This window comes from Triturus cristatus, chromosome 2_2, assembly GCF_964204655.1.
Source record: "Triturus cristatus chromosome 2_2, aTriCri1.1, whole genome shotgun sequence".
NCBI lineage: Eukaryota > Metazoa > Chordata > Amphibia > Caudata > Salamandridae > Triturus > Triturus cristatus.
Window position 1 is genome coordinate 804023790 of NC_140582.1, and position 26846 is coordinate 804050635.

Sequence of the window (26846 nt, forward strand, 5' to 3'; positions counted from 1 at the left end):
GCTGTGTGACCACAAGGAACTTTTTTTCTATTTACAAAACACCTTTTACGTGTCAGAAAAGTCTTCCAGAGTCATCAAGTAGAAGAGATGTCTACAGAAGTGTATGCAATTAAAACAGCTAAAGTAGCAAGTACAATTTCCATGCATTTGTTTACATTAGGTTTCCAGCATCCTTTTTCCACCAGAAAATATTCACAATATTTTGTGATGCTCTGCGAAGTGACCTCTTTTCTTGAAAGCCGGTGTTATCTGGAGAGATGTGCGGTAATTAAGTTACCACGCACTTCTTTCATAACAACAAGACTAGGTAAGCCCATAAGCCTGTATCAACAAATTGGTAAATTGACTCATGAAACCTGTCAATGCGCAGAGCATAATTTGAAATTCTGAGGCTAACCTGCCTTTGTGGCTCTTCTGGGGTTTGTCACATTTCACTTTACAAAGACAATAGATGGTTTGCTAATACCTGTTTATTTAGATTGTACGTTAGTCTTGGGCATTAATACATTCTGTATTTCTGCCCATGGTATTCTGAGCTTACATTTACAATCGTGGGTCGGATTCAGAAGTAGTTTTATGCAATTTCAGCGTGAACTCCCTAAAGCAAAGAAATCCTGCCACTTCCGCAAACAGAGTGGTTCAGATGATGTTTGCCAGCAGTGCTTTCAGACTATGCTATTACTTTTTATCCTTAGGGTTTTTATTCTCCTGTCATATGTTGTCCCATTAGGCCCCGGGGGGACTGGAGCTATAACAAGCATTGGCATAGCCAATAGGTCTCAGCTTTGGGACCTTATTAGTGTTTAGCCATGCAACAGTTGATGTTGTTGCATCAAGGATATTGTGCTGCATAACTAAATACTTATAAGGTCCCAAAAGCGAGACCTATTGGCTATGCCAGTGCTTGTTAACTTTGACACCATCTGCACTGCTCTCATGACCATGTCTTTTTAGTTTGATTTCCATTTGTTTCATGCTCTTAATATTCTTGTGTATTATTGTTTACTAGGGTGCTAAGAGCACTCATACCTAAATGGGTTGTATACTTATGATGCTTATACCTCTAATGAAGCAACTTGAACCTTGCTGTGTGTTTTGGGCAGTGGGTTGGCAAGCAATTTTCCAAATCAGTTTTCAGTGCATCTACGTGGCATACACAGGTTTGTATTTGCCCGAAACCTCAGACTCTAGCTCTCTTTAAAGACGGTAGTGGGTGCTTCATGTACTACTTCACAACTCTCTTCTGAGTGACATGATATTTTGGAGGAAAGGATTACTGAACTGGAAGCAGGTCCATGGCTTGTGATTGCACCAATATTCATCTGTCCTGCATCCAAGTCCACACTCTGTGAGGAAGCGACCTTGAGAACACAGTGTGGGGACAGCAAAATGGTCTTCTCAACACTGAAGGCGTGATCTTGTGCTGGTGCCATCTCACTTGCTTACTCTGGTCTACAGGCTCATGAACAAAGTATGTACCATTTCCATCAGTACACACAGAGCAACACAGTACATGAATGTGATTGTTCACTCATGAATTCGTTTTAAAATTATTGGGAAAATATCATGTTAGCAATCTTTTGGAAACGGTAATGTTTGAACAACCAAAAAGCTACCCGTTTGAATTGCTGTAACCTGACTTATCTTTTCTTCCAACGCAGGTGAGCCGTCCGCACCCCAGTGACCATCCCCTCCTGATACTGTTCATGGTTGGAGGAGTGACCGCCTCAGAAGTCCGAATGGTGAAAGATCTGATAAGTGCGCAGAAGCCAAATTTCCAGGTACCCAACCTCTGGAAGGTGTAATGTATATCTCAGTGAAGCTGTGCAGATGAAGGTCATTGCTTTAATCCAAATGCTCTCTAAAAATACTGATATATGTTTTTTTTAAACGGAAAATAGAGATTCCCATTGGAAGGGTTGTTTGTATGTCTGGTCAGGTAGGTTGGGATTATCGTTTCTTTTTTATGACCTCAGATACTAATGTGAATGTTGTGGACAAAGGCAATCCTGTACCATTTGGGTACGTGGTTGTTGCAACTTGGTGATGATTGGTCTTGTTCTTCGCTGCCATGTTTGAGCATGCTCCCCTTGCCCGCCCTTTCCCTTCCATATACAACAAAGTAGGATATTGGTGCAATACTCTCTTGGAGTTGGTGGTGCACTATGTTAATCGTTGAAGCTGTCAGGTAGTCACTAGCCTTGTGTGCCTGGTGGTACAGTTGGACCGGGAATACCGTTCTTAGCTGCCAGGGGGGGGGCCGGGACAACAAGCCCCAGATCACACCGCGACCAGCGCACCCATGCTGCACCATACGCTGGAAGGCGTTTAAAGCTGCCACAGGTCTCCTGAAGCACGGGAGACCAGGAATACCGTTCTTTGCTGCCAGGAGGAGGCCAGGAAAACAAGCCTCAGAGCACACCGCGACCAGCGTGCCCACGCCACACCATACTCCGGGAGGCATTTAAAGCTGCCACAGGTCTCCCGCAGCGCGGGACGCACACGGACATGCCCAGGTTGTGCCCGGTCAAAGCCTAGGCCATGGGCGGGCCTGTCTGCGCCCCTCAGAGCCCAGAGGAGGCTGGGCTGGGCAACCCCTCTGACATACAGACTCCAGGACATTTGCTCAGGTGAACATTTTAGTAGTTTATTATTGTGCACAGTCAGCCCAGTAGTAGAGGGTCAGCTATTGCAGCTAAAGAGTATTGAGGACACTGACTATTGGACATTGGCGCAATCCCTGTAGGTCACCAAATAGCTGTTTCACACATTTTATTTCAAATTGCCACTTTAGGGCCAGAATGGGAAAGAGAAAAACTTGTGAAGGAGGAATGGGTGATGGTCACAAAAAGAAGGCGAAGAAGGGAAAAAGGAAAGGCCCAGGTACGACCAATGACTCTGGGGGCAGTGTACTGGATAGAATAGATAATCTACTATCTGAATGTGAGGGCCTCTTGGATACTTCACTTTCTGATATGGCGTTAAGTAATAGTATACTGCAGGCCCCGAGTAGTAACTCATGCAAAGGGCGCATACCAGATATGTTCAAAAAGCCAGTTAGTAGGATCTCTTCCCCTGAACTTTTAAGAGAGCCCTATGTACGTTATGTAGCAGAGGAAGCTCCCCATTCCTAATCAGCCTCCCAATAAGCCCAGGCCATTTTTTCCTGTAGTAATAGATTCTCTACCATGTCAGACCACCAAGACCTACCGGCCACTTCCCCTTGCAATAGGACCCAGGCACACAGTGATATGGAAGGCAGAGTGTGTAGTATATACCATAACACTTGGGGCCTAGACGAAGCAGGTGAAGCCAGCGATAGCAGTAAAGCTCTAAGCGCTAGTGTGGGGCAGGCCAGTTGACCCACATAAGATTCCTATCAAAGATTAGTGTCCGCCCAGCTAATCGCTCTGATGAATGAAATTAGTGTCCTTCAAGTGTCTGTTGGTAACCTGACTGAGTGGCAGGCAGTGCAAGTAGCATGCTACGTATGAGAAATGTTGTGTACATGATTAATGTTCCCAAGTATTCTGGAGAATCGACTAGAGAAGATGAGGGCTCCCTCCGAAACAAGTGCATTCAGTGGATTCGCCACAGTAGGGGTTGTCAGTCCCTAATAAGGGATGACATTATTTCGGCTACGAGACACACTTCCCCTAATGCCCCCCTAGACTATATTGCCCTGACGTTTCCATACAACCACATAGTAGAAACCCTTGTGAATTTCGACATCCGCAACCAACACCTCACTCGTTCCAACATCAGATTCAAATACAATCCCCCAGAGTTGGATATATATCCCAGTTTGTCACCACTAAGGGAGGTAGATTGAAGGTTATCTTCACTCGCTGGGGCCCCCATGGAGCACGCAATACAAACACCTGCCAGCGAGTGTGAAGATCTTACGGAACAGACCCTATCACCAACAGTGATAAGTAATACATCCAGGACACCCCCCCTCCCCCACGCTGGCGGGAAGGATTGACATAAGAGTAAAAATAGCCGCTAGGTGTAATGGGCAGATTGTACCTCGTCCGACTTCACCTAGACTAGCTGTAATATCATGGAACATAGCGGGGCTGAGGTCAAAGGTTACATCTCCTGACTGGCATACCTTTATTGAGCAACACGACATCTGCCTCTTTAAGGAAACATGGCTGGCAGACTCTCTTTATTGTCCAGGATACTTAAACTATCATATTCCAGCCACCATGTGGGAAAAAGGTCGTCCATCGGGGGGATTAATAATTTGGGTTCGGCAAGTCATCGGTTATACAATCCAAGATCTCCCGACTCAGAGCAATGAAGCAATGATATCCTTGCCATTTGGTTGAAGACGGGCCCGCGATGTAACATCAACATCTATAATGTCTATGCGAGGGGACTAAGTGGGGAGAAAAGGTCAGAAGTTTTAACATCCCTTGACAATCTTCTAGACCTGCATTCCTGGCATTCCATAGTGTTTTAGTCGCGGGTGATTTTAATTCGACCCTTGAGCCCCTTGGTAATGAAGAGAATGATCTTGCAAAGGAGGAAGATGCCCAGTGAAGTATTCCAAGATTAGAACTAGTACCTATCAAAAAATGGTCAGATGTGGCTATTCAAATTAAATCCATTTGCTTAGAAAAGGGGCTGCGGGTGGCAAATGGGAGAAACGATTCAGATAGACATGGGGTGAGTACATTTGATAACAGCCGTAGTGCAAGCCGAATAGATTATTTATTATTCAATCTGAAGCTATGGTATGCCCTTCGGGACATGGTTGTGAGGGACTGGCTAGAGAGTGATCACAACCCACTGTGCTCATACCTAGAATTACAAGCACAGCAGGAACCCATACAATTAGTTAACGCACTTACCACTCTTGATTTGGTCCTCACAAACGACATGCGGTGATTGAGATGGGCACCGATATCAGAGAAACCCAAATTGTTAGCCACTATTGCTGAGGACACTGAGCTCATGATAGCTGAGCTAGATGCCTGTTCCATCAACCCCGACTTCCCTGATGTTATGACTGCCTCTCATAATAAATTTTTCACCTGTCTACGCTCTTATGTTTTTTAAGCAATGCAGGGCCAAGAGCACTTAACAAACAAAAACAAGCATTGGCATAGCCAATAGGTCTCGCCTTTGGAGCCTTATAAGTGTTTAGCCAGAGCTATTGACTTTGCCAATGTCTTTAAGCTGTGCTGTAGAGAAGTGTGGCTGCTGTGCAGCTTGCTGAAAAGTTTTAATAAAAAAGTATCAAAACCATTTTTGTTACCTTATATATGACCAAGAAGGCATTATGTACAACTGAACGACCATATTAAAAAAAGTATTTACAATAAAAAATGTCCTCAGTTTTCTTTTGTTATTGCAATCCTGGCAACTTGTTTCTCCCTTTTCCAATGGTTGTTTGTTAAAGCTTTTGTTTGAGGGGGCATAAACAATCGGAGGGTGAAGGCTGGGAACTAGTACCTGTATTATAACACTAGCAGCGGCCAGACGCTAGGGGAGAATCAACAGATGCCAGATTCCAAGAGCAGGCTGAGGTGGTGCTGAGGGATGCTGAGGTGGTAGTGGTGGTGGTGGTGGTGACTGGTGCGCAGACGATGCTGAGGTGATGCTGAATGATACTCAGGTCTTGCTGAGTGATGATGATGTGGTGGTGTACTAGTGCAAAGGCGATGCTGAGTGATACTGATGTGATGCTGAGTGATGCTGTGGTGGTGCTGAATGATGCTATGGTGGTGCTGAATGATGCTATGGTGGCGCTGAGTGATGCTGTGGTGGCGCTGAGTGATGCTGTGGTGGCGCTGAGTGATGCTGTGGTGGCGCTGAGTGATGCTGTGGTGGAGCTGAGTGATGCTGTGGTGGAGCTGAGTGATGCTGTGGTGGAGCTGAGTGATGCTGTGGTGGTGCTGAGTGATGCTGTGGTGGTGCTGAGTGATATTGTTGTGGCACTGAGTGATGCTGTGGTGGCCCTGAGTGATGCTGTGGTGGCCCTGAGTGATGCTGTGGTGGTGCTGAGTGATGCTGCGGCGGCCCTGAGTGATGCTGCGGCGGCCCTGAGTGATGCTGCGGCGGCCCTGAGTGATGCTGTGGTGGCCCTGAGTGACGCTGTGGTGGCCCTGAGTGATGCTGTGGTGGTGCTGAGTGATGCTGTGGTTGTGCTGAGTGAGGCTGTGTTGGTGCTGAGTGATGCTGTGGTGGCGCTGAGTTCGTTACACTGTGCCTAAAAACTGTTGTGTAAGGGGAGCTGATTTCCGTGTGAAGCGCTATAATGCCCTTGGGTCAAGTTTGCGCTATAATTATGCGGGACAGTCAAGCGGGTGTGGCCTAATGTAATGTAATCGGACAATATCAGGTGAAAGCACTATGTATTCACAGCTCAGGGAGTGCTTCTTCTTATGACAAATCTCCTAATATCACACCCATTGCGGGTAGGGCTGAGGATGTTAGAACTGGATAACTAGGTTAGAATCTCGTCTCAGGCGCAGCATCTTGTGATTCCGTAGAAATCGCTTTGTTACACTGTGCTTAAAAACTGTTGTGTAAGGGGAGCTGATTTCCGTGTGAAGCGCTATGATGCCCTTGTTTCAAGTTTGCGCTATAATTATGCGGGACAGGCAAGCGGGTGTGGTCTAATGTAATGTAATCGGACAATTTCAGGTGAAAGCACTACGTATTCACAGCTCAGGGAGTGCTTCTTCTTATGACAAATCTATTAATATCACACCCGTTGCGGCTAGGGCTGCGGATGTTAGAACTGAGTAACTTGGTTAGAATCTAGGCTCAGGCGCAGCATCTTGTGATTCCGTGCAAATCGCTTTGTTACACTGTTCTTAAAAACTGTTGTGTAAGGGGAGCTGATTTCCGTGTTAAGAGCTATAAAGCCCTTGAGTCATGTTTGTACTATAATTATGCAGGACAGGCAAGCGGGTGTGGCCTAATGTAATGTAATCGGACAATATCAGCTGAAAGCACTACGTATTCACAGCTCAGGGAGTGCTTCTTCTAATGACAAATCTCCTAATATCACATCCGTTGCGGGTAGGGCTGCGGTTGTTAGAACTGGGTAACTAGGTTAGAATCTCGGCTCAGGCGCAGCATCTTGTGATTCCGTGCAAATCGCTTTGTTATACTGTGCTTAAAAACTGTTGTGTAAGGGGAGCTGATTTCCGTGTGAAGCGCTATAATGCCCTTGGTTCAAGTTTGCCCTATAATTATGCAGGACAGGCAAGCGGGTGTGGCCTACTGTAATGTAATCGGACACTGTCAGGTGAAAGCACTACGTATTCACAGCTCAGGGAGTACTTCTTCTTATGACAGATCTCCTAATATCACACCTGTTGCGACTAGGGCTGCGGATGTTAGAACTGGGTAACTAGGTTAGAATCTCGGCTCAGGAGCAGCATCTTTTGATTCCGTGGAAATCGCTTCGTTACACTGTGCTTAAAAACTGTTGTGTAAGGGGAGCTCATTTCTGTGTGAAGCGCTATAATGCCCTTGGGTCAAGTTTGCGCTATAATTATGTGGGACAGGCAAGCGAGTGTGGTCTAATTTAATGTAATCGGACACTGCCAGGTGAAAGCACTATGTATTCACAGCTCAGGGAGTACTTCTTCTTATTACAGATCTCCTAATATCACACCTGTTGCGACTAGGGCTGCGGATGTTAGAACTGAGTAACTAGGTTAGAATCTCGGCTCAGGCGCAGCATCTTTTGATTCCTTTGAAATCGCTTCGTTACACTGTGCTTAAAAACTGTTGTGTAAGGGGAGCTGATTTCTGTGTGAAGCGCTATAATGCCCTTGGGTCAAGTTTGCGCTATAATTATGCAGAACAGACAAACGGGTGTGGCCTAATGTAATGTAATTGGACAACATAAGGTGAAAGCACTATGTATTCACAGCTCAGGGAGTGCTTCTTCTTATGACAAATGTTCTCATATCACACACGTTGCGGCTAGGGCTACGGATGTTAGAACTGGGTAACTATGTTAGAATCTCGGGTCAGGCGCAGCATCTTGTGATTCCGTGCAAATCGCTTTGTTACACTGTGCTTAAAAACTGTTGGGTAAGGGGAGCTGATTTCCGTGTGAAGCGCTATAATGCCCTTGGTTCAAGTTTGCCCTATAATTATGCGGGACAGGCAAGCGGTTGCGGCCTCATGTAATGTAATCGGACAACATCAGGTGGAAGCACTAAGCCCGGGAGTTGTGTGCGCGCGCGCTAAACAGAAATTTTAAAAAAAACACGTGAGTGGTGCGGGCGCTCGTGCAGCGGCGAAAGTGAAAGCAGCAGCAGCGTCCCGCGAGTGTAAGGGTGCCCGCGAGCGAGAGAGGAAAGCCAGATGGCGGCTGTGCACGTGCCCGCGCGCGTAACCGCAAGCTTTAGGCCACAAGCAAAAGCTTGTGGTCGGATTTCTGAAGCCCACTCACTAAATGTCTCGCCAGCCAGCGCATGCGCTGGCTCAGGCAAGACCTAAAAATCATGCCAATAGTTTAATGAGGACTGTAGATTGGCACGTAGTGTCCTGGGGGAAGCGATCAAAGTATGGGATCCAGGCAGTGTAAGGCCTGCCAGGAGAAACTATAGGAGGACCCAGGAAAAGGCTCAGAAGCATTGGGGTGAAAACAGATGGCAGGACCTTAGCACTGCATGTGCCATCAACAGTTCCAAACAGTTTTGGAATATAGTAAAATGGGATAGGGGAGCACAGCCATTACCGGCACAAAACCATGTAGCTCAGGACCAGTGGGTCAATCACTTTGACCTCAATATGCACGTAGCATAGACGATGGAGACCCTTTTGAGCCTCCCCACTTACCTTATCATAACACGGTCTTTGTTTTAGCCGATGTCAATGCTGCCTTAGTAGCAGTAATGGGGAGGAGAGCGCCGGGTCTAGATGGTATCCCGGCCGATATCTTCCTCTACGATAAGCCCAAGTGGAGTTGATATATCATGCTACTGGCAAACACAATCGCCCTATGCACCCCAGTCCCCAACTCATTGAAAGGGGCCGAGATCATCCCTGTGTATAAAAAAAAGGGGATAAATCCCCTCCAGGCAACTGCAGTCCCATCAGCCTAATAGACTCTATGCAAAAGGTGATGGGCCGGCTGGTATTAAATAAGGTCCAAGACTGGCTAGATGAGCAGGATATCCTATCTCCATTGCAGGCGGGTTTCCGGGATCACATCCGTACCATTGACCAGGTGTTCCGGTTCATGCTAATACATTGGTGGACTGTGGTCTTAGAGGCAAGGGCAGCCTTTATGCTGCCTTTGTCGACCTCAAGTCAGCTTTTGACCTGGTCTCTCGCAGCAAACTCTGGGCAGTGTTACAGGAGCTAGGGATGGCACAAGAGCTACTTTCCCTTATTGCTCGCCTTCACAAGGGTAATTATGCACAAATATGGTTGGGCTCTCATGGGAATGTCACCAATCCCTTTCCCATAGAGAAAGGAGTGCGCCAAGGCTGTGTCATGGCCCCTACATTAGTCTCCCTCTTTATTAACGGAATTGCCAAGTTTTTAATAGCTGTCCCTACGGATGCCCCAGTTTTAGCGGGAACAAAAATGCCTATATTAATGTTCACTGATGACATCTCAAAAACCCCTAGTGGTCTTCAGCGGGCTTTGTTACTCTTTGAGGAGTTTTGTCTCCTACGGGGTTTGGAAATTAACTTATCTAAAACGAAATTTATGACCTTCAACCAGCATAGAACATTCAGAGGAGGCCTATCTATGATTAATCGCCCCCTGGAATAAGCTAGTGCCTTCACTTATTTGAGGGTTAACTTGCATAACGACATGAGGTGGAATCGCCAGCTTGATACGGCCACTTTGAAACACCGGCAATTATCAGGTGCCTTAGAAACCGAGTGCAACACCTCTTTCACCAAGCCAGTGAGTACGGTGTTTCAGATTTATGGCATGAAAGTTGTGAGCTCTGTTCTATATGGGGCAGAGCTCTGGGGGTATGAGACTCTTTCCCAGCTAACCACCACAGAAAATAGGTTCCTACGCAAGATCACCAGTCTCCCGTAAAGCACCCCAGTACGTCCATTGTTATATGACCGAGGTAGAAAAGCACTGGCTGATTCAGTCAAGTTACGTCCCATTCTATACTGGCGTAGAATCTGGTCCACGCCGGAAGTGGCAACCTATGCTGCAGGCCTTAGTGACTTAAAATAAGACAGATTGCTTCCACAAAATTAGTTGGTTACGAGAAGTAAGAGCATCCTTAGTTAGTGTTGGCATGTCTTCCCTGTGGGAAAACCCATTGAGTGCCCAATTTCCTTCAAAGGAGATCATAAAGAAAAAATATTGGGAACTGGTGTGCCAAAAATGCACTCAGAAATAGTGACACGTCTATACTGAAGGGAGGGTTCTTAGACATTAATCTCCGGCCAAGTTTGGAGCATTATTGGGATTTAATATCTAAGCCGCACGACCGGAAGTTGTTCTTCCAACTCAGGCTGGGCTCTCTGCCAATAGGATCATACACAGCAAAATGGGTCAAAACAGGCAACAGCATGTGTCCATCTTGTCAGGCCCAAACAGAGTCGCTGGCCTATCTATTGTTTGTCTGCCCATCATAAGCTGGCCCCTGCCGAGTGTGGCTCACGCTAATCTGCAGGTCATTGGGTACCAGACGGAGCAGTGATGCATTAAGAATATTGCGCACAGATACATCACCCTGTATTGCCATTGCAGTAGCTACATTTTTGAGCTGGACGTGGGTTATTAGATCATATACACACCCCACAAACAAAATATTTTTTTACGTTCTAGCTGTGCCTGTGTTAATAAACTGGAAAATGAAGCTGGTTATTTATTTAATACATACCGTATTAAGGAACAGAGTAATTTTGTATGTATAAGGCTCCCCAGGTCATTTTAGGTACTATTGTTTTATTGTGACATGAATTGCAATTGTTTTTACTTGTTTTATCTGTTTTAGACTTTCTAATCATATTAATGTTTTTTGTCATTGATCATGACAGTTTTTACATAATACCAAAATTATTTTATATCTCATGTACTTACCGTGTTTTATGTTTGGAAACATTTCCCTTTTTATGTAATGTGCTTTTATGACATAGTTGTCGAATAAAGCTTTTTGGATTGGATTGGTACAGTGCTTCTTAGAGGATTTGGGCAGCTAGGCATGACTGATTGGCAGTTATTATGCTAGGGTTATATAGTGGACTTATGCGTCCTGTCCCACTGAGAGCATATAAAGTAGGGGCAACGTTCAGTCCTGCTCAACGCCTCTTCTGATCTCAGCCTGTATCATGATGTGTATAGGGAGTTTTCCTGCGGTGCTACTGTGCACTCCAAAACCCTAAAATACAAATACTTGTATCGGTTTCCCAGTGTAACCTGACCCTTAGCACTGAATGATGCTCGGGTAGGTCTATTTTGAGTGAGTGATAAGAAGAAGGGTGCCCAACCAAGGAATTTTCTTTAAGAAAATGCAACATCTTGTGTGAGCCCTGACTGCCTGACTCACTAAGTTATTTGAGCATCACGTGTCAGGGAAATGTAAAAAACTTGTAATTTCTAGACACTAATTTGACACACTTTGTTGTATGCTAAATATTGGGTCTGACAAATTCTCTAACGCCGCCATATTTTCAGAGGAGTGCAGAGAAATGGTTTCCTTAACATGGAAAATAGAACTCATTTGCAGAAAAGAGGGAAAATGTTCAGGTGCATTTATTTGCTTCCTAACCATGAACTTAGAGATTCTAGGAAAGAAATCTGCGCTATTTGTGCATGTATTTGGAAAGTCTGAATCTCAAAAAGTAATACTTTTACAACAATAGAGGACGTAAGCATACAACTCATCAAGCTGGTGTGTTTTGGGAATCAGGCAGGGGGTTCACAGTGGGGACTTTATTCCCGGGACAACGGAAAAATGATGCAGAAATGTACAGCTAGCGCTACAGAGTGTTTTCCGCATCAGTCCAGGTTCTGCATAGTAGAAAAGAGTATAATGAGGAAATACCACAACTTCCTCCCCGTATTCCATGTTTAAAATTCAGAATATTGCATTATTTCCTTGCACAAATGTCACCGCATGAAAAACCCCTGGATTGCAGTGTTGCAATCCTGACTTGAGTGCAAACTCCTGTTGGTGCCAGATTGTGATTACTGCTGCCCATGAAATGAGGGCCATAGCAGGGGATACTGGCTCACTACTCCCAGCCTAATAGCTTGGGAAATATCTTAATTAATGAACATAACATTGCAAAACAAAGATGATGGACAGAATGCTGAACAGTATCAAACATTCACTGCCAGTCCAGTCTGGGACTAAACCCATCGTTTTTGCTCGCCGCACCATTCCAGTTTGGACCTAGCCATATGCAAATCAGTCTTGACCCTGCTCCCCATGGGATCAGTCCAGCCCGAACTGTCAAGCCTGGTCCTCCCTGGACCAGAAAACAAGCACCCTGGGACCGGTTTCAGGGTATCCCCCATCTTCAGCCAGGCTAGCTTGAATCCTGTGGCGTAGAGATCACGGGACCCACTTCTGGGCATACCCTTGCCACTCTGGCTAAAAAGTACAAAACAAAGATGATGGACGGAATGCTGAACAGTGTCAAACATTCCACCACTCCTGTTCATCAATTGTTCTATTTGCATTAATGAACATAACAGCTGCTGCGGTCAGTGCAGGTAACAGCGATGGAGCGGTGGGGCAGCGTCAGGGGGCATTTCGCAGGACGATGCAGAGGGAAAAGTAAATAAATAATTAATTTTCCCTCGGCTTCGTCCCTCGAAATCTACCTGCACGTGGCCCCACCACCCCACCTGCATGACCGCGGCTGCATAAGAGGGATATTGTAGAGCACATATTAACCCTTGCTTGGTCTTTTGTTCATATTGACAGAACAGATGTTTGTTACCCAACACAATGGTACTCATTTTATCGAAGGATGAAAGCCTGAGTGGACCCGCTGGGATTCAAGCATCCACTGAGTCAAGAACATATCGCGGATACATCGGTTCACTGAGCTAGAAGACTCTGTATCTTAGTAAATGATAAACTGAAAAAACGCCCGTTCTCGACATATACTCCTTAATTCTAGTTACATTAAAGGGATACCAGTGCTTTATAAAGGGCCCACAAATTAGAATATTTCATGTATTTCATGTGAGCTGGGATGCTCTGATTGGATCAGGAATATATCCGGGATGCCTTCTGCAGCTCTGTCAGGGGGCTCACTGAACCCTAGATACTCTGGACATGACCTATGTAAAAGCGCTTTGAGAGTGCTTACATAAGAGAACGGTTCTGCAGCCAAGAAGGTGTAATTCCCAACAAAGCTTTAGAAACGTAATTTTCGTTATTGGTACTAACAGGAAGGAATGTGATCCTGAGCAGTCGAGCGGCCTTAAAACCAGCAGGGGAGCGGCCCTAAATCCTTTAATGCAGTAAAAGCTAAGGTTCATGGGCAGTCCGGCCCTGCGGGCAGACGAGGATTAGACATGCATACCGAAAGGTGAGGGAACAGAGGCTGCTCCAGAAATAAAAAACTGGCTTACATCAAAAGAAATAATGCAAGAAGAATCGTAATAATGTAGCGCTTTTGGCACAAATAGCAATGAAGCGCTGCAAACGGCAGCAGCTCTAACACTAGAAAGAATATTTCATCGTGGTCGAGTTTCACTGAAAGCTACTTCCGCTGGCCCCAGCCCGCGCGGTGGGCATCAGGCGTGAGGTCGCAGAGCCTCTTTTCACCTCCAGTGCACTAGTGTCTAGCCTAGGTCCGTTTCACCACGAGTCTATTACGTCCATGTTGGCCCTGGCTATTTATTCTGCTAGTTAAACTGTCCTCTTTTTTAAAAAGGTTTATGGAGATTTTGAGGCATTCACGTGTGGAAAAACAGTGTTTTTCTGTGCACTGGGAACAGAAGAGAATGTGCGCTTAAGAGACGACTATTTCACACTGTCGCATAAATTCGGTTTTAGACACCACGTTTATGTAGTCCTCGGTTCAGGTAATCCATTTTAGCGGGTGTGAAACGGTGAGTGTCGGCGGCCTAGGGGGCGGCCCTGAAGTAGAGACCCTCTGCACACTCCACACCCCTGCAGTGACTTCCGGTATTGAATGCTGTGGGGCCCTCGAGACACACAAACAATAAAGAGGGTGCCACGTCCTGACGCCGACGTCAGATTACGCAGGGTGTCGCATTCATCTGGCAGCAGTGAGAGTGGTCCGTCCATTATCTGAAGGGCCTGTCTGTGATACTCTGTCCGATGACGCTGCTATGCTGACTGACACCTCTGCTGACTGACACCTCCGCTGACTGACACCCCTGCTGCATTTACTAGTATCACAGGCAAGTGTGACCCGAGGGGATACCGATTTAGGAAATGGGTGCACTTATCAGCAGGGCTCAGTGCTAAGCCTTGGACAATGGTGTGTCTGCTCATCACAATGGAATTTGGGGCACTCGGAGCACGCCTGCTATGCCTCGAGGCACTGATAATGCTTTGCTAGCCCCGAACTTTGTCCTTCGCTATGTACGTTTATCGTTCTAACTCGCTCATTTTCTCGTCTTGGACAGTCTTGCCAGTCCAGTCTAATACGATAAGAAGCATTTAACACCTGAGCTCAAATCACTTAAACGTTGCACTGGTGCAAACAAAACAACAATTTACACTATTTTTGCTGATTGTTCAATGGGAGATCGGGCAAACAGATTTTGTACAAATCCATATAATGGAAATTCTGAGACCTTAAATAGGACATATACTGCTTATAAATTATTACAGCGAGTCATAGATATTTGAATAACAAATCCGAATCGATGTTTAACCATTTAAAGAAAAATGAAAGTACACTGATGTTGAACTTTTTTCTACTCGCCCAGACAAGATGTTGCCGCTAACCCAGACCCCAACTTCACGTTTGAAAAGGTGAAAGAAATATTGTGTTCCCTTCTTATATAAATAGCAAATATTGTGTGAAATCAGTATGCTCTTCATTTTGTGTTGGAATAAATACTATTTGCTCCACTCCCTATCATATATTAAACCAGTAAAAATGGATTTGCCCTGGATTTCTTGTAACTGTATTTATAGCGTTTACTTCATCATGTCAGTCACCTACTGCTGCTCGGTTTTCTTATATTTAAGTGATTCACAAGTTTTGAGGCCCCCCCATTTTTTTCCCAAAAACATGTTTTAATAGACACAATATCCTCACAAATGCAAACATTATTTTCATTTAAATGTCTGCATGTGTTCTGTTCTGTAGGTTTCCGTGTATGGTAGGTCTCGATTTATATTCTCACTGCTTACATACAGGTGGTAGGTATAGTTACCTAAATTGGATAAAACATACCTGACTAGTAATCCCGACTTCCCCGCTGGAAAATAATAGTGTGATTATGCTGCCCAGGCCCACTATGCCACTTACTGGTTTGACCTGGTCTGGCCTTGCCCCTCATGTTCATATTGAAAGGGGCCAGGTGGACACTATAATTAACTAGCCAGACCCGTACCGTTGATGGGGGCGGTGAGATGTAGGTGCAGGTCGGTATGGTCCATGGCCAGGAAGGCTGGGATGGACTGGCTCTCTTCACCTGCCCTCAACCCTTTCACCCACACTGGAAACAGGAGTCATGAATAGTGTGCATAAGGCCAGAATAATATGCGAATTAATCTAGAGAGGGCCAATTCCTGTCTCTTGAACAATTCAGAGGAGACGGACAAATTACTGCTTTGGATATTTTCGCCGCCCACAGGATCAGACATGCGACCTCAGTGCTGTGGCCCACATTTCCTGCAGAAGTGCCTGAGTTTCCACCAAGACACAGTTTACAGCAAAGCCGGCTGCACGTGACCTGATCTCCAATCTGTACAAACTACACAGACTGCATCCAAAAGCTGATAACAGTGCTAGGGAAACGGGGGCGCTGCATATGGTAGCTAAACTGTGGAAGTTCAGGTACACAACGAGCTGCAAATCTGAAAGACACTTCGGAACCCCCGAGACTGTCCCCAGGCGCAGACGCCCATAGGGCTAAAAGGGCTTCAGTCCCCCCCACCCCCTTCCCCCGTCGTATGTCTCAGCCTAGGCTGCTGCAGCTCGAGCTGCTGTGGGCTGGGCAGTGTCTGGAGTCTTACCTCTGGCAGGCCCGAATTTTTCACAGATTTGTAAAGACCATTTGCATATTTACATACCTTTGTAAACTGGTTACAGAGGCTTAGTTTGTTTTCTGGCTCCAGTACTCCCTGGGCCCCCACTCTGCCTATTCCTTACATTTGTATTATACATTTACTGCTATAGTTTCAGAATGCAGTTCATGAAAATGAATATAAAGTGGGGTTGCCAAAAGAAAAATGCCAGCCATGTGCTGTTTAAAAAGCCTGCAAAGACCTCGTCTTGACACTAAAAAGGGTTATAAATAAAAAAGTATGAATTCATTTGTAATGTGATTTTTCCGTCTTTGTTCCCTTTAATTATCAGTCATGGATCATTGAGGCAGCCCTACAACACAATTAAAAGTGCTTTCTATGTATGTTTGGTGTTCGAAGTATGCACAGATAAGTGCTGAAAATGCAGCTTTAGGTGACTGCTTATTTTTGTGCCGTATGGGACAAAATAATGAGCTGGCAACCCTAATCATAAGCCTGGAAGTTTGTTGCAGGATCAGCACATTATTTATTTCATCCACCATCGATCCCTGATTAATGCCATAATAGCAATAGTTTAACTTGTATCTGAAACCCCGCCATCCATAACATGCTGAGTTACTTCAAGTGTCTTGGAAAGCACCCTGCATTCAGACAACTCATTCCTCATTCTCGCCCTTCACTTTCACGCTCACCCTGCAATCACAGTGATCACAATTCACTCACACTGATCACCATGCACTCGCACTATTCACCCGCTCATCCTGTTCTCACAGTGATCACTCTGCACTCACAATGCAGTTGTGCTATTCACCCTGTACATCACTCTGCAGTCACACGAGCACACTACTCACCCTGCACTCATGTGACACTTCATTCACTTGTCCCCCCTCACTGCTCACTCTCCAATCTCACTCAAACAAGCCCATCACTAACCATGCATTCATTCGTCCCACTCTGCACTTACATCTGCACCCAAATTCATATGGTCACCTCACTCACCCTGCAGTTACTCCTCTTACACTACTCTCACACTGTTGCATCGCTCACCGTGCACTCACATGGGCACTCCTGCCACCCACACAGTGCAGAGGGTTAATGTGCCTGATACAAAGAATGTGTACTATGCAGGTCATAGACTTGAGCGTGAGGAAACTATGAGTAGAGCTATTAAAAAATAAAATGTTTGTCAGAAAGGTGCTATAGAGAGATGAGGTGCATTGTTGGTGAGTGGTAGTGAGGGAATTCATGGAGAAGGAGGGAATGGGCCACCAAAAAAGACCGTTGCACCATGTGTGACTAGTGCTAGGGCAAGCCCTGGATGGGAGTGTTAGCTCGACCCCACACCCCCCGAAGTTTGGGTCCAGTTGCGCCCCTGACTGTACCTGGAGGTGAATCATAGACTTCTGCACAGTGAAAAACCTCTCCACATGCCCGTCCCAAGCTGCAAATCTGTGCGCAGGACTGATTCCAGATGTATGCCCGGTTATAAGAAATAAAAGTACTCGATTTTTAGCACATAGCATGCATTTGTTCTGCTCTCTACCTCCCCAAGGTATAGTATTATGTAACAGAAATGTATTTCTAAGCCTCCCTAGTCAGGTTTAATCTTTCCAATAACCCAGCGTGCCTTTCACAGCATTCTCTCCTTTTGAACCTGAGTCCTATGTATCTTGTTTATTTATTTTGCAATAACAATTTAATTAAAAAAAAATAATGTGTGATCTTGGACAAATCACTTTACCTACTTATGTCTCCATGTTCCTATCACAAAATTGCAAGCACTTCCAAAACAGTGTTTAAGTGCTGTATAAACATGCAGTTGCAATGCAATAGGTCTCACATGACTGATAGTTTGAGGGATTGGCGTTACAAATAATAATGCAACGCTAATAGCTAACACTTTCAGTAATGCGAGACCTAGTGTATTGCAAATACTTGCGCAGTGAGCCAGGAATCAGCAATGTATGTCTCAGTGCAGTCCAGCAAGCTGCTCCTAGAGGTCCCTAGTGAGCAAGGCACCAGCACTGCATGTCTAGATTCAGTACCGTAAGCTGCTCCTAGAGGTCCCTAGCTAGCTAGCAAGGCACCAGCACTGCATGTCTAGGTGCAGTACTGCAAGCTGCTCCTAGAGGTCCCTAGCAAGCAAGGCACCAGCTCTGCATGTCTAGGTGCAGTACTGCAAGCTGCTCCTAGAGGTCCCTGGCGAGCAATACACCAGCACTGCATGTCTCGGTGCAGTACCGCAAACTGCTCCTAGAGGTCCCTAGCGAGCAAGGCAGCAGAACTGCATGTCTAGGGGCAGAAGTGCAAGCTGCTCCTAGAGGTCCCTAGTGAGCAAGGCACCAGCACTGCTTGTCTACAAAGTTGGAGTAATTGGCATTATAAATGACAATGTTTTTTACCTAGCCATGTTGCAGGGTGCAGTACCATACATGGCCAGAAGGGGGACCTCTTTTGGTCACATATGGTACTGCACCCTGCAGAAGATAAGGTAAATCCACCCTACCCATAATGCATTGCATGCAAGACAGTAGTACTAGTACATTCAAATAGCTAAGTCCATATATAAAATTAGTAGCTTTGAAATGTGTCAAAAGAGTTATTACAGCCCGAAATGCATTGGGACGGGGACGAGATAACATGATATTGAATGTTATTTGTGATGAACAAAGAATGAATTAATTCTCTGAACAAAGTGGTATCACGCACTAGAATACCACGGATTTGATGAATTACGAAGCAAAATTCTCAACTATTGGATGACTTTGGGATTTATTATGAATAAAGAACCCTCAGTGTAGAGGGGCACCTGGCAGTGCGGAAGGGGACGAACCCCAGTGGGGGCATGCATATTTCAGTTCAATGACTCTACACTCAAGGGTCAGAGAGTGTACCCTCCTGCACTCTTTGAATTGAACTACAATGGATACTTTTTCGAATACCTCAGAGTGCGTAACCCTGTATACTAGTGATCACTAGCGGTCCGTGGAGGGAGTTCGGTGGGGCAGTGAGGTGGGGCAGGGTGGGGAAATGTAAACACCGGAATATGGATGAACGGAGGTAAGTACACATTTAAATAAATGAAATGAATTTCGCGTGCTGCATCGCATTTTGCGATGCAGCGCGCTCAAAGGAATTCGTTTAATTTATTTAAATGTGTACTTACCTCCGTCCATCCATATTCCGGTGTTTACATTTTCCCACCCTGCCCCTCCCCTCCCCCGCCCCGCCTCACTGCCACACCGAACTCCATCCACGGACCGCTACTGCTAGTGATTAGTTCCTGTTTCTTGGCCCACTTTCCCCATTCACTTTCACGTCCCAGATCACAGTGACAGGCCCAGCAATATCACTAGCTGAGGCCCATTGTGCCCATAGATAGTACAGAGGCACAGTATTTCCAAATCCAGTGAGGCCTTTTAGATCCACTTATATATTGATTACATTCAGTTCCCACGTGTAACCTTTCTCATGCCGCAGTTTGATTAGTCCCTTGTCCATGTTCAAATGTCAAGTGGCAGTATCACTCCATACATTGATACTGCTTGATGTGCTCATGCTAGTATTACTGTACAGCTGAAAATCCAGAACAACTGCATGTTCCACTCCAGTTTGCAAAAAGTGTTTAATTGCATAAACAACCCGGCACTCATCTCTTATCGAGATGTACATCTGTTGTACATTATCAGGGACTCGGATCTTATCGACTCAGGCGGACCCCCATTCGTATTCTGGATACTAACGTCAGAAATCTGTGAAATTACGGCAGGATTAACTCCTAAGTAAAAACGAATTGGCAGTTCAAGGTGCCAAGGACTATCCGTATAAATACCTTCACGATTTTAATCAGAGTCACGTGAGAACACTAATGAGATTCCAAAGAGTCTTGTTTATGCAATTATGGTCCTGAAGATGGTCTGACGGATTGACACCACCCAAGACCGAAACGTCGACTTTACCATCTACTTCCAGTTTATTTGTTATGTACAGTAGACCATATGCTCAACAAAGAGTTTTGTCTCTGTTCAAACTAAGTAGGAATAGATGTGTTTGTTTGATGTGGACTTAATCTCGTCCCCTGCTTTCATGAAATATTGCTCTAATTTATGTTTCATTTGTACTCCTTTTTACTCTTGATGAAAAAATAAAAATCACTGTGCTTAAATCACAGAAAGAACCCCCGTGTGTGTTGTTATTATGAATTACTGATGTTTAAATCAGTCGATTGATTTCATAGTGGTGTTACTTTATCTTAACACTCTCATTGATTTAGTTCTCTGAAATTTTGAAATAACTTGTTCGTTCTAAACAAAATCCCTTGTTGGCAAATTTACCCTATCGCATTTATCTGCCCAAGCCCTCAAGGGTATATTGGGTTTGGCCCTCACTTAATCTCACTTATGGGGGAACGGCATTCATTATACTTGAAGCTCAGAATGGACTGTAGTGGGTGGTGAGATAGAGATGTGTGAGATGCATTAGCATATTAACATGTTTATCCATGATTATTTGATGAAAACCAATAAAAAAGAATTGATTAAAAAATTGTACAGTTGCCCGTAAATCTAAATGAGGCCCTGTAGAAGGCAAAGGGAGCGGCAACACAGATAACAGTTTTAAACAGCACATAAGTAGTCACATGTATTGTATTTTCTTTCACTGCTTCATTGCACTGCACGACTTACCATACATTTAAAAAAAAAGTTTAACTTTTATTAACTGTATGCACTATACAGGCTAGTGCAAGAGGATCTTTGAGCCATATCAGCATCTCAATTCCTTGTAGTTCTTCTTAGTCATATTGCAATGATTTGAACAGCACAGGGTTAGGCATCATGACTAAAGACGATGACCCTCCATGAAGTACAATTCATGGCTATTTCATTGAGTTCAAACGAGTGTTGTCAGGTGCAGGCATAAGTAAGAAGGTGCATTTGGAAAACACTGCAAGCCAACCATGGAAACAAGAGGGTCCAAGGAATCAAGCAATGGAGACGTGTTTCTCTGTTGCCAGGCCAAAGCTATGCACCCTCTGTCCTGTCCTCTTCAAGCAGAACCCTTTTGAGTGTCTTCAGCTCACACCTCACCCACTAACCTCTAATTCAATCCCCTATGGTTTGCACCCTATGGTTTGCACAGAAGGATCTCTCACTGACCTGCACCATCGTCTATTAATAACATATACACCAACTACATATCATTTCAATGCCTGCTGTCTTCCAACGACCTGGAGTTACCAGTGCGAACAGGAGGTCAACGCATTGTGGTTCAAGTTTCCAAACTATGTCCCTGAAGGTTCCACTGGTGTCCTGCCTCCTGAAGCATAGACAGAACTTAAAGTCACCTCTGCTCATGTCACTTTGCCCAAGGCCCATACTTTGCCTAACCACTGTGCCAGAGACCATATAAAAAAGGATAGAGCACATAACCAAACCTCTACCTGATAAGTGGACACACTGTTACTCTTGACCCCAACCATGGACCAAAAAAGCATAGATTAGGTACCTTAATAATCATCCAGAGAGAAAACAAATGCACATTTTATTTGCCCAAAAACAGAAACACACAAAGTTGCGTTTGAACCGAGTAACTATGAAGTCATCTCTTCATGGGATTGACTTTGCACTTCACATATACTTGAGCTGCATCAGGGCTACCGTAGCTCTAAGCAGTGCTTGCAAATCCCCTTATCAAACCCTACTGTTGCACAGACCTGGCTATTGCAGGCGATGCTGTTGATTTTCAAATAATGTCAGCGTATTCGAAACCTACATCTCCTTATAAAACACTCAGCAATGCCTATTTAATGATTTAACCTGACAAATCCTTAATTTAATCCCCATGGCTGTGCAGCGTTTCTTCTCTGTTGGCAGCAAGCATTCACACCCACTTTTGCAGACATTCTTCCTGAGATTAGAAATCAAGTTTGATCTGATAAAAAAATAAATCCTTTGTAGGAGTATGTTGTCTTGCGATTTTGGCTGAAACGTAGAACATTTCACACATACCTCACGAGCTCAGCTGCCTTTTTTGATGGGACTTTGCCCCCTTGGTACTTGCGCAAAGAGCACTGTGTGTACAAGCGCTTTTGTCATGGAGTGTTCAAAGAGCAGTTCAAAATCCTTTGCTGCTACCTGGATTATTAGCTGGGTTCTTGCCCGCCACTGATGGACAAGTTAATCCAAGCGCAAAGTGCTCTAATGAAACTTGAAGATTGGTGTGCGCTTGAAAGGAAGCGTGTTTAACGCCTGTTCAGTTGCTAGGCCTCGCCCCGCGTAGAGGACATTAGAGCGGGAGTGTGCTGGCAGCCTATCCCCTGCCGCCCTGCTGTAGCGTGACCCCAGCGCCAGGTCACTCCTCCAGGCGGATTCCCAGACAATGGAGGGCTTTACCCAGCAGCCGTGATGGCCACTTGGCCTTTGTGTGAAGTTGTTACATTTGATGCTAAAGAAATTTAAAGGAGTCAGGCAGAGTGCGGAGGAGATATTTTGTGCTCACCCCTTTCATGTTAAAGTGTTTCATTTACTTCACAGGATTATCAAGGTTTAGGCAGTTAAGGCGTGAGTGCAGGCCACCTGTCCAAGATTAATGACTTTTTTAATGATTATTTTTCCCCTCATAAGTGTTTAAATAAAATTGTTTTATAGTTCAATATTTTTATTTTTAACTGAAGATTTCAAAATCACTCATAAAATGCTTTCACGTGCACTATTCTGAAGAACAAGTCATTATTAAGGTTTCATGATTTCTCAGGTAAGCACATTTCCACTTCGGGAATGTAATGCACAGATGCTGTGCACATTACTACTCAAAGTAAAACAATGCTCTTTTAGTCCCCATTTCTGTATATCATTACTGACCTGTTGTATACTTGTCTTTACAAATCCAGGCTTTCCCCTTGCACATTATGTTAACCCTTAGCCTATTTGTATGAAAGATAGTAAACCACCTCAGTGCTTCCAGACAGCAGTGCAGGGGGAATTTCCATAATATCAGGTTCTCATTATCAACCATCAAGAGCACTGACTTAAGAATATGGACTACTACTATAATGTCAAAGAGAAGTATAGATCTTCTATTCTTAACGCTACCACTACTTACATTGACAGTATTTATATTGATGCAACAAGTATTGTTCAGGTGTGGAATAATTACAACTGCCGTTGCATCCTCAAAAGACAATGCACTGTGAGGTGTTCACTAATAAATATTGAGTGATAACACTACCTATAATCATTCATGTTCTACTGTTGCGCACCAGTTCATCGTTGGCATCCAGTCGTATTGATTTGCATCTCACCTCCAAATTCAATCCCTACAGAAATCTACTCATCATATCTAGACACAATGTTCTATTTCTCTGTATCTGCTGATGTGGTGGACTAAACTTATTCTTCCCGATTCTGTATGTTTTACCACCTTAGGTGATTTGCTGCAGTAATTTCCATATTGCACCTTTCTGTTTTGTTGTTATGGGCAGCTGACCACCCTCTACATGCTCTTCACCTAACTAAAATGACTAGCCTGTTGAAAGCTCTTCTTTTGTTATCTGATCTGTACATTTATTCCAGTCTTTCCTTTTAGTATGTGCGCTAGAAGTTTCGTTTTCACATAGTTGTTTGTTTACAGCCTTTGGGCACTAATAAGCAATAGTTAGGGGCAGCAGAGTATTGTGAGTCTTGTAGATTTGTTTGAAACCCATATGATTTAATTAAACTGGCTAACGATGATTGCAAACGATTTGCTGACATTTTTATTGGTCACCGTCTGTTATCAGTCACTGCTTATCAAGATGCCACATCAGAGAGTTTTCAATAACTACTGTGAAAAAATACCCCATTGAAGTAAATGGTCTTTGCCATGTCACTTCCTGTGATGTCATTAGAGGTAAAAGGCTGTAGAAGGTCTCTTCCACTACCACTTTGATTGTGTGAAATTGTGCCACTTGTACTAACAACAGAGTGTGTGTGTGGAATGCGTGAATTAATGTTATATGCTGGTAATTAGACGGGGCTGCATTCCAGTCCCTTGTTTTTGCCCACTGTTCCACGCTAGACAGAGGCCAGCCATATGTAAGTCAATCTTGGTCCTGCTCCAATCCAGTCCAGCCAAACTGCCTGCAGAGTTCAAATACTCCTTTCATCATCTTATTTGCTGCAGTAGACACTTTAAGTGTGATATGAATACCCAGATGTGGTGTCCGCGCTCACAGTGCAGGAGGACTCAAACTATAGCTCACTGGCGAGGCTTAAGTAGGCTGAAGCCTGTCTGGGGTTGCATGTGTTCACGTCTGGAGGGGACTTGGCCTGGCAGTTCAGGACTCAGGATACTAATAATAAGGCAGCTGTTAATGAAGCTTTTGAGGTACTGGAAAGATGTGTTTAATTAAACGTAAACTGTTTCTGATGAAGCAGGTTCCGATTATGAAAAAGGAGAACAGATGAATTGTGAGGATTTCCGTAACCACAAAGTTGAGGAATATAATGTTCCAATGTATGCATCACTGAATGGAGTGAAGGTTCTTAGACAGACACCAATGTAGAGCTTGGTGTTACCTGCATAGATAGGTAAACCCACTCATCATGATCTGAGGACTTCATTAAAATGTTACCGAAAAATGTCGAGCAAACTTTAAAAGAAGTAGGCCTGGGCGAAGCACTACGCTACGCTCGCGTAGTTTGCGAAGTTCGCGCTACTTCGCACTACGCGAACTGCACGTAGCACAGTGCGAACACGCGTAGCGTAGTGTTGCGTAGTGCTGCGGTCATTTTTTGCTTGCTCGCGGTCCTCAACGTCAAGTTGGCGACCGCGAGCAAGCAAAATGACATCCTGGCGAGACTTTTTCCTTGTTCGCGATCGCGAGCATGGAAAATAAACCTCCCGGCGAGATTCCCAACGCGAGAAGGTCAGGTTTCTCATTGCGAGGGGTCGCGTATGCTCGCGACCGCTCGCGATGAGAAACTACCAGTTCGCGTTGAGAAAGCTGCAGCTCGAGTAAAAATCTACTCGAGCAGCAGAAAACTACAGCTCGCACTGTGCAAGATGCCATTTTCAATGATTGCACAGTGCCGGTTGCTTGTCCGCACTGTGCAATCATTGAAAACAACATCTTGCACAGTGCGAACATGTTACTTCGCAGTTCGCGAAGTGCTACGCGTAGCTCGCGTAGTGCGAACTTCACTTTGCGTAGCTTCGCGAAGTGCTACTTCGCGAACTACGCCCACCCTTAAAAAGAAGGTAGAGTCATGTAGAACTTTCCAGGAAATAGGAGAGGAAATGGTTGGAATGGAACTTAAAAACTATCCGTGGAAACACAGAAGGATCACTTCAGAAGTTAGGAGTTCATCTGTGTGGATGGAATCAGATTGGTGGTGATCGAGTGGAAACGTTTCATCAATAATTTGTGACCCAGAGTTTTTTCCCTGTTAGTTTTTATACCTTAAATGGAGATCAACAACTGAATTTTAACTATGTAAGAGAGTTAAACTCTCCTACTGACATCCTTTCTGACTTGCATTTTACAAGCACGAGTTTCAACAAATCTAACTCAGCCCATTCATTTAAGTAAAAATCTGTTACAATGTTATGAGATGGCAAACGCAAAGTATGAAGTGAATTTAAAGAAATAGTTATTAGTCATTATAGAAGCAAGTACCAACATTTCATTGTGCTTGATATACTCAGAAGTGCCTTAGTTGACTTATTAGCACATTTTAAAGTGCCAGGGTAACATGCACAAAAAAATTGTAATGGAAGGTACTTCTAAAAAATCTAGTAGCTCACCAGTGCCAAGATTGTCCATTTTCTTTTAAATAGAAGAGAGCACTCATTAGATCCTTTGTCATCCTTGAACCATCGTGTGTAACTACGAATAAAGTCCTACCATACTTAATAAACATAAACTATAATGCATTTATCATTTTTTCTATTTCAGGTCATTGTTATGTCCACCAAGCTTTTGAAACCAGTTGACATTCCAGAGATGTTGTTTGCAGCCGAGCGCCTACATCCAAACATCAGCGTTTGAGGAGCTTTTTTATTTGATGGGAAAACACCTAATGGTATCCAGATTAAAATTACCAGTGGTCATCAGTCCTTTCTGGGAAGATGTAAATTGAGTTTACTCTGGGATGATGTAAAATTACTTGTGTGTCCCAGTTACTTCTGCTGTGAGAGACTGAGAACCTGAGACGTATCAGATTTATATTCTTTTCCATTAAACATTTTTGGTTAACAAAAATTACGAAATGCAGTTTTACAATTTCTTGGATGTGCACTTTATTGGGCATCCCTTGAAGGCGTCCACTATGAGAATAAAAAATTTAAAAAAGCAATGTATTTAGGGCTTTAGGAACAACTTGGCTTGAGTAAAAAAAAATCTAAAAATGTTAATTTTGTTCTTTTTTCAGAAACTCAATTTGAAATCATCGTATACTAATTTGTCCGTTAAAATACTCAACACATTTTCAGAATTTGTGACTTCTATGTTAATGTCCATCACTACCCAGGGAAAGAGCTGCTGTCCCTTGTGTGGATCTGTCTTCCATATTCACCTTGGACATTGCACCCATTAGATTTAGGATAAAACTGCATCATATTTCCACTCGATCTGTTAAAAAGTTTAGCATTTTCTTTAATAACCTATCCACCTCTCTGGAGCAGACCATTTTGTTAAATCTAGTTGAGTCTTTCC

General features: G+C 44.3%; 1 protein-coding gene across 1 annotated transcript in view; it reads left to right on the forward strand.

The window, feature by feature from the left end:
* SCFD2 (sec1 family domain containing 2) overlaps positions 1–26487 on the forward strand; it is a 1689485-nt gene extending 1662998 nt beyond the window's left edge. The window contains exons 8-9 of the mRNA XM_085642103.1: positions 1662–1781; positions 26088–26487. Coding sequence (XP_085498229.1) covers positions 1662–1781; positions 26088–26180 — 213 coding nt within the window. The 3' untranslated portion in view covers positions 26181–26487. The remainder of the gene's footprint in view (positions 1–1661; positions 1782–26087) is intronic.
* The last annotated feature ends 359 nt before the right edge of the window (positions 26488–26846 follow it).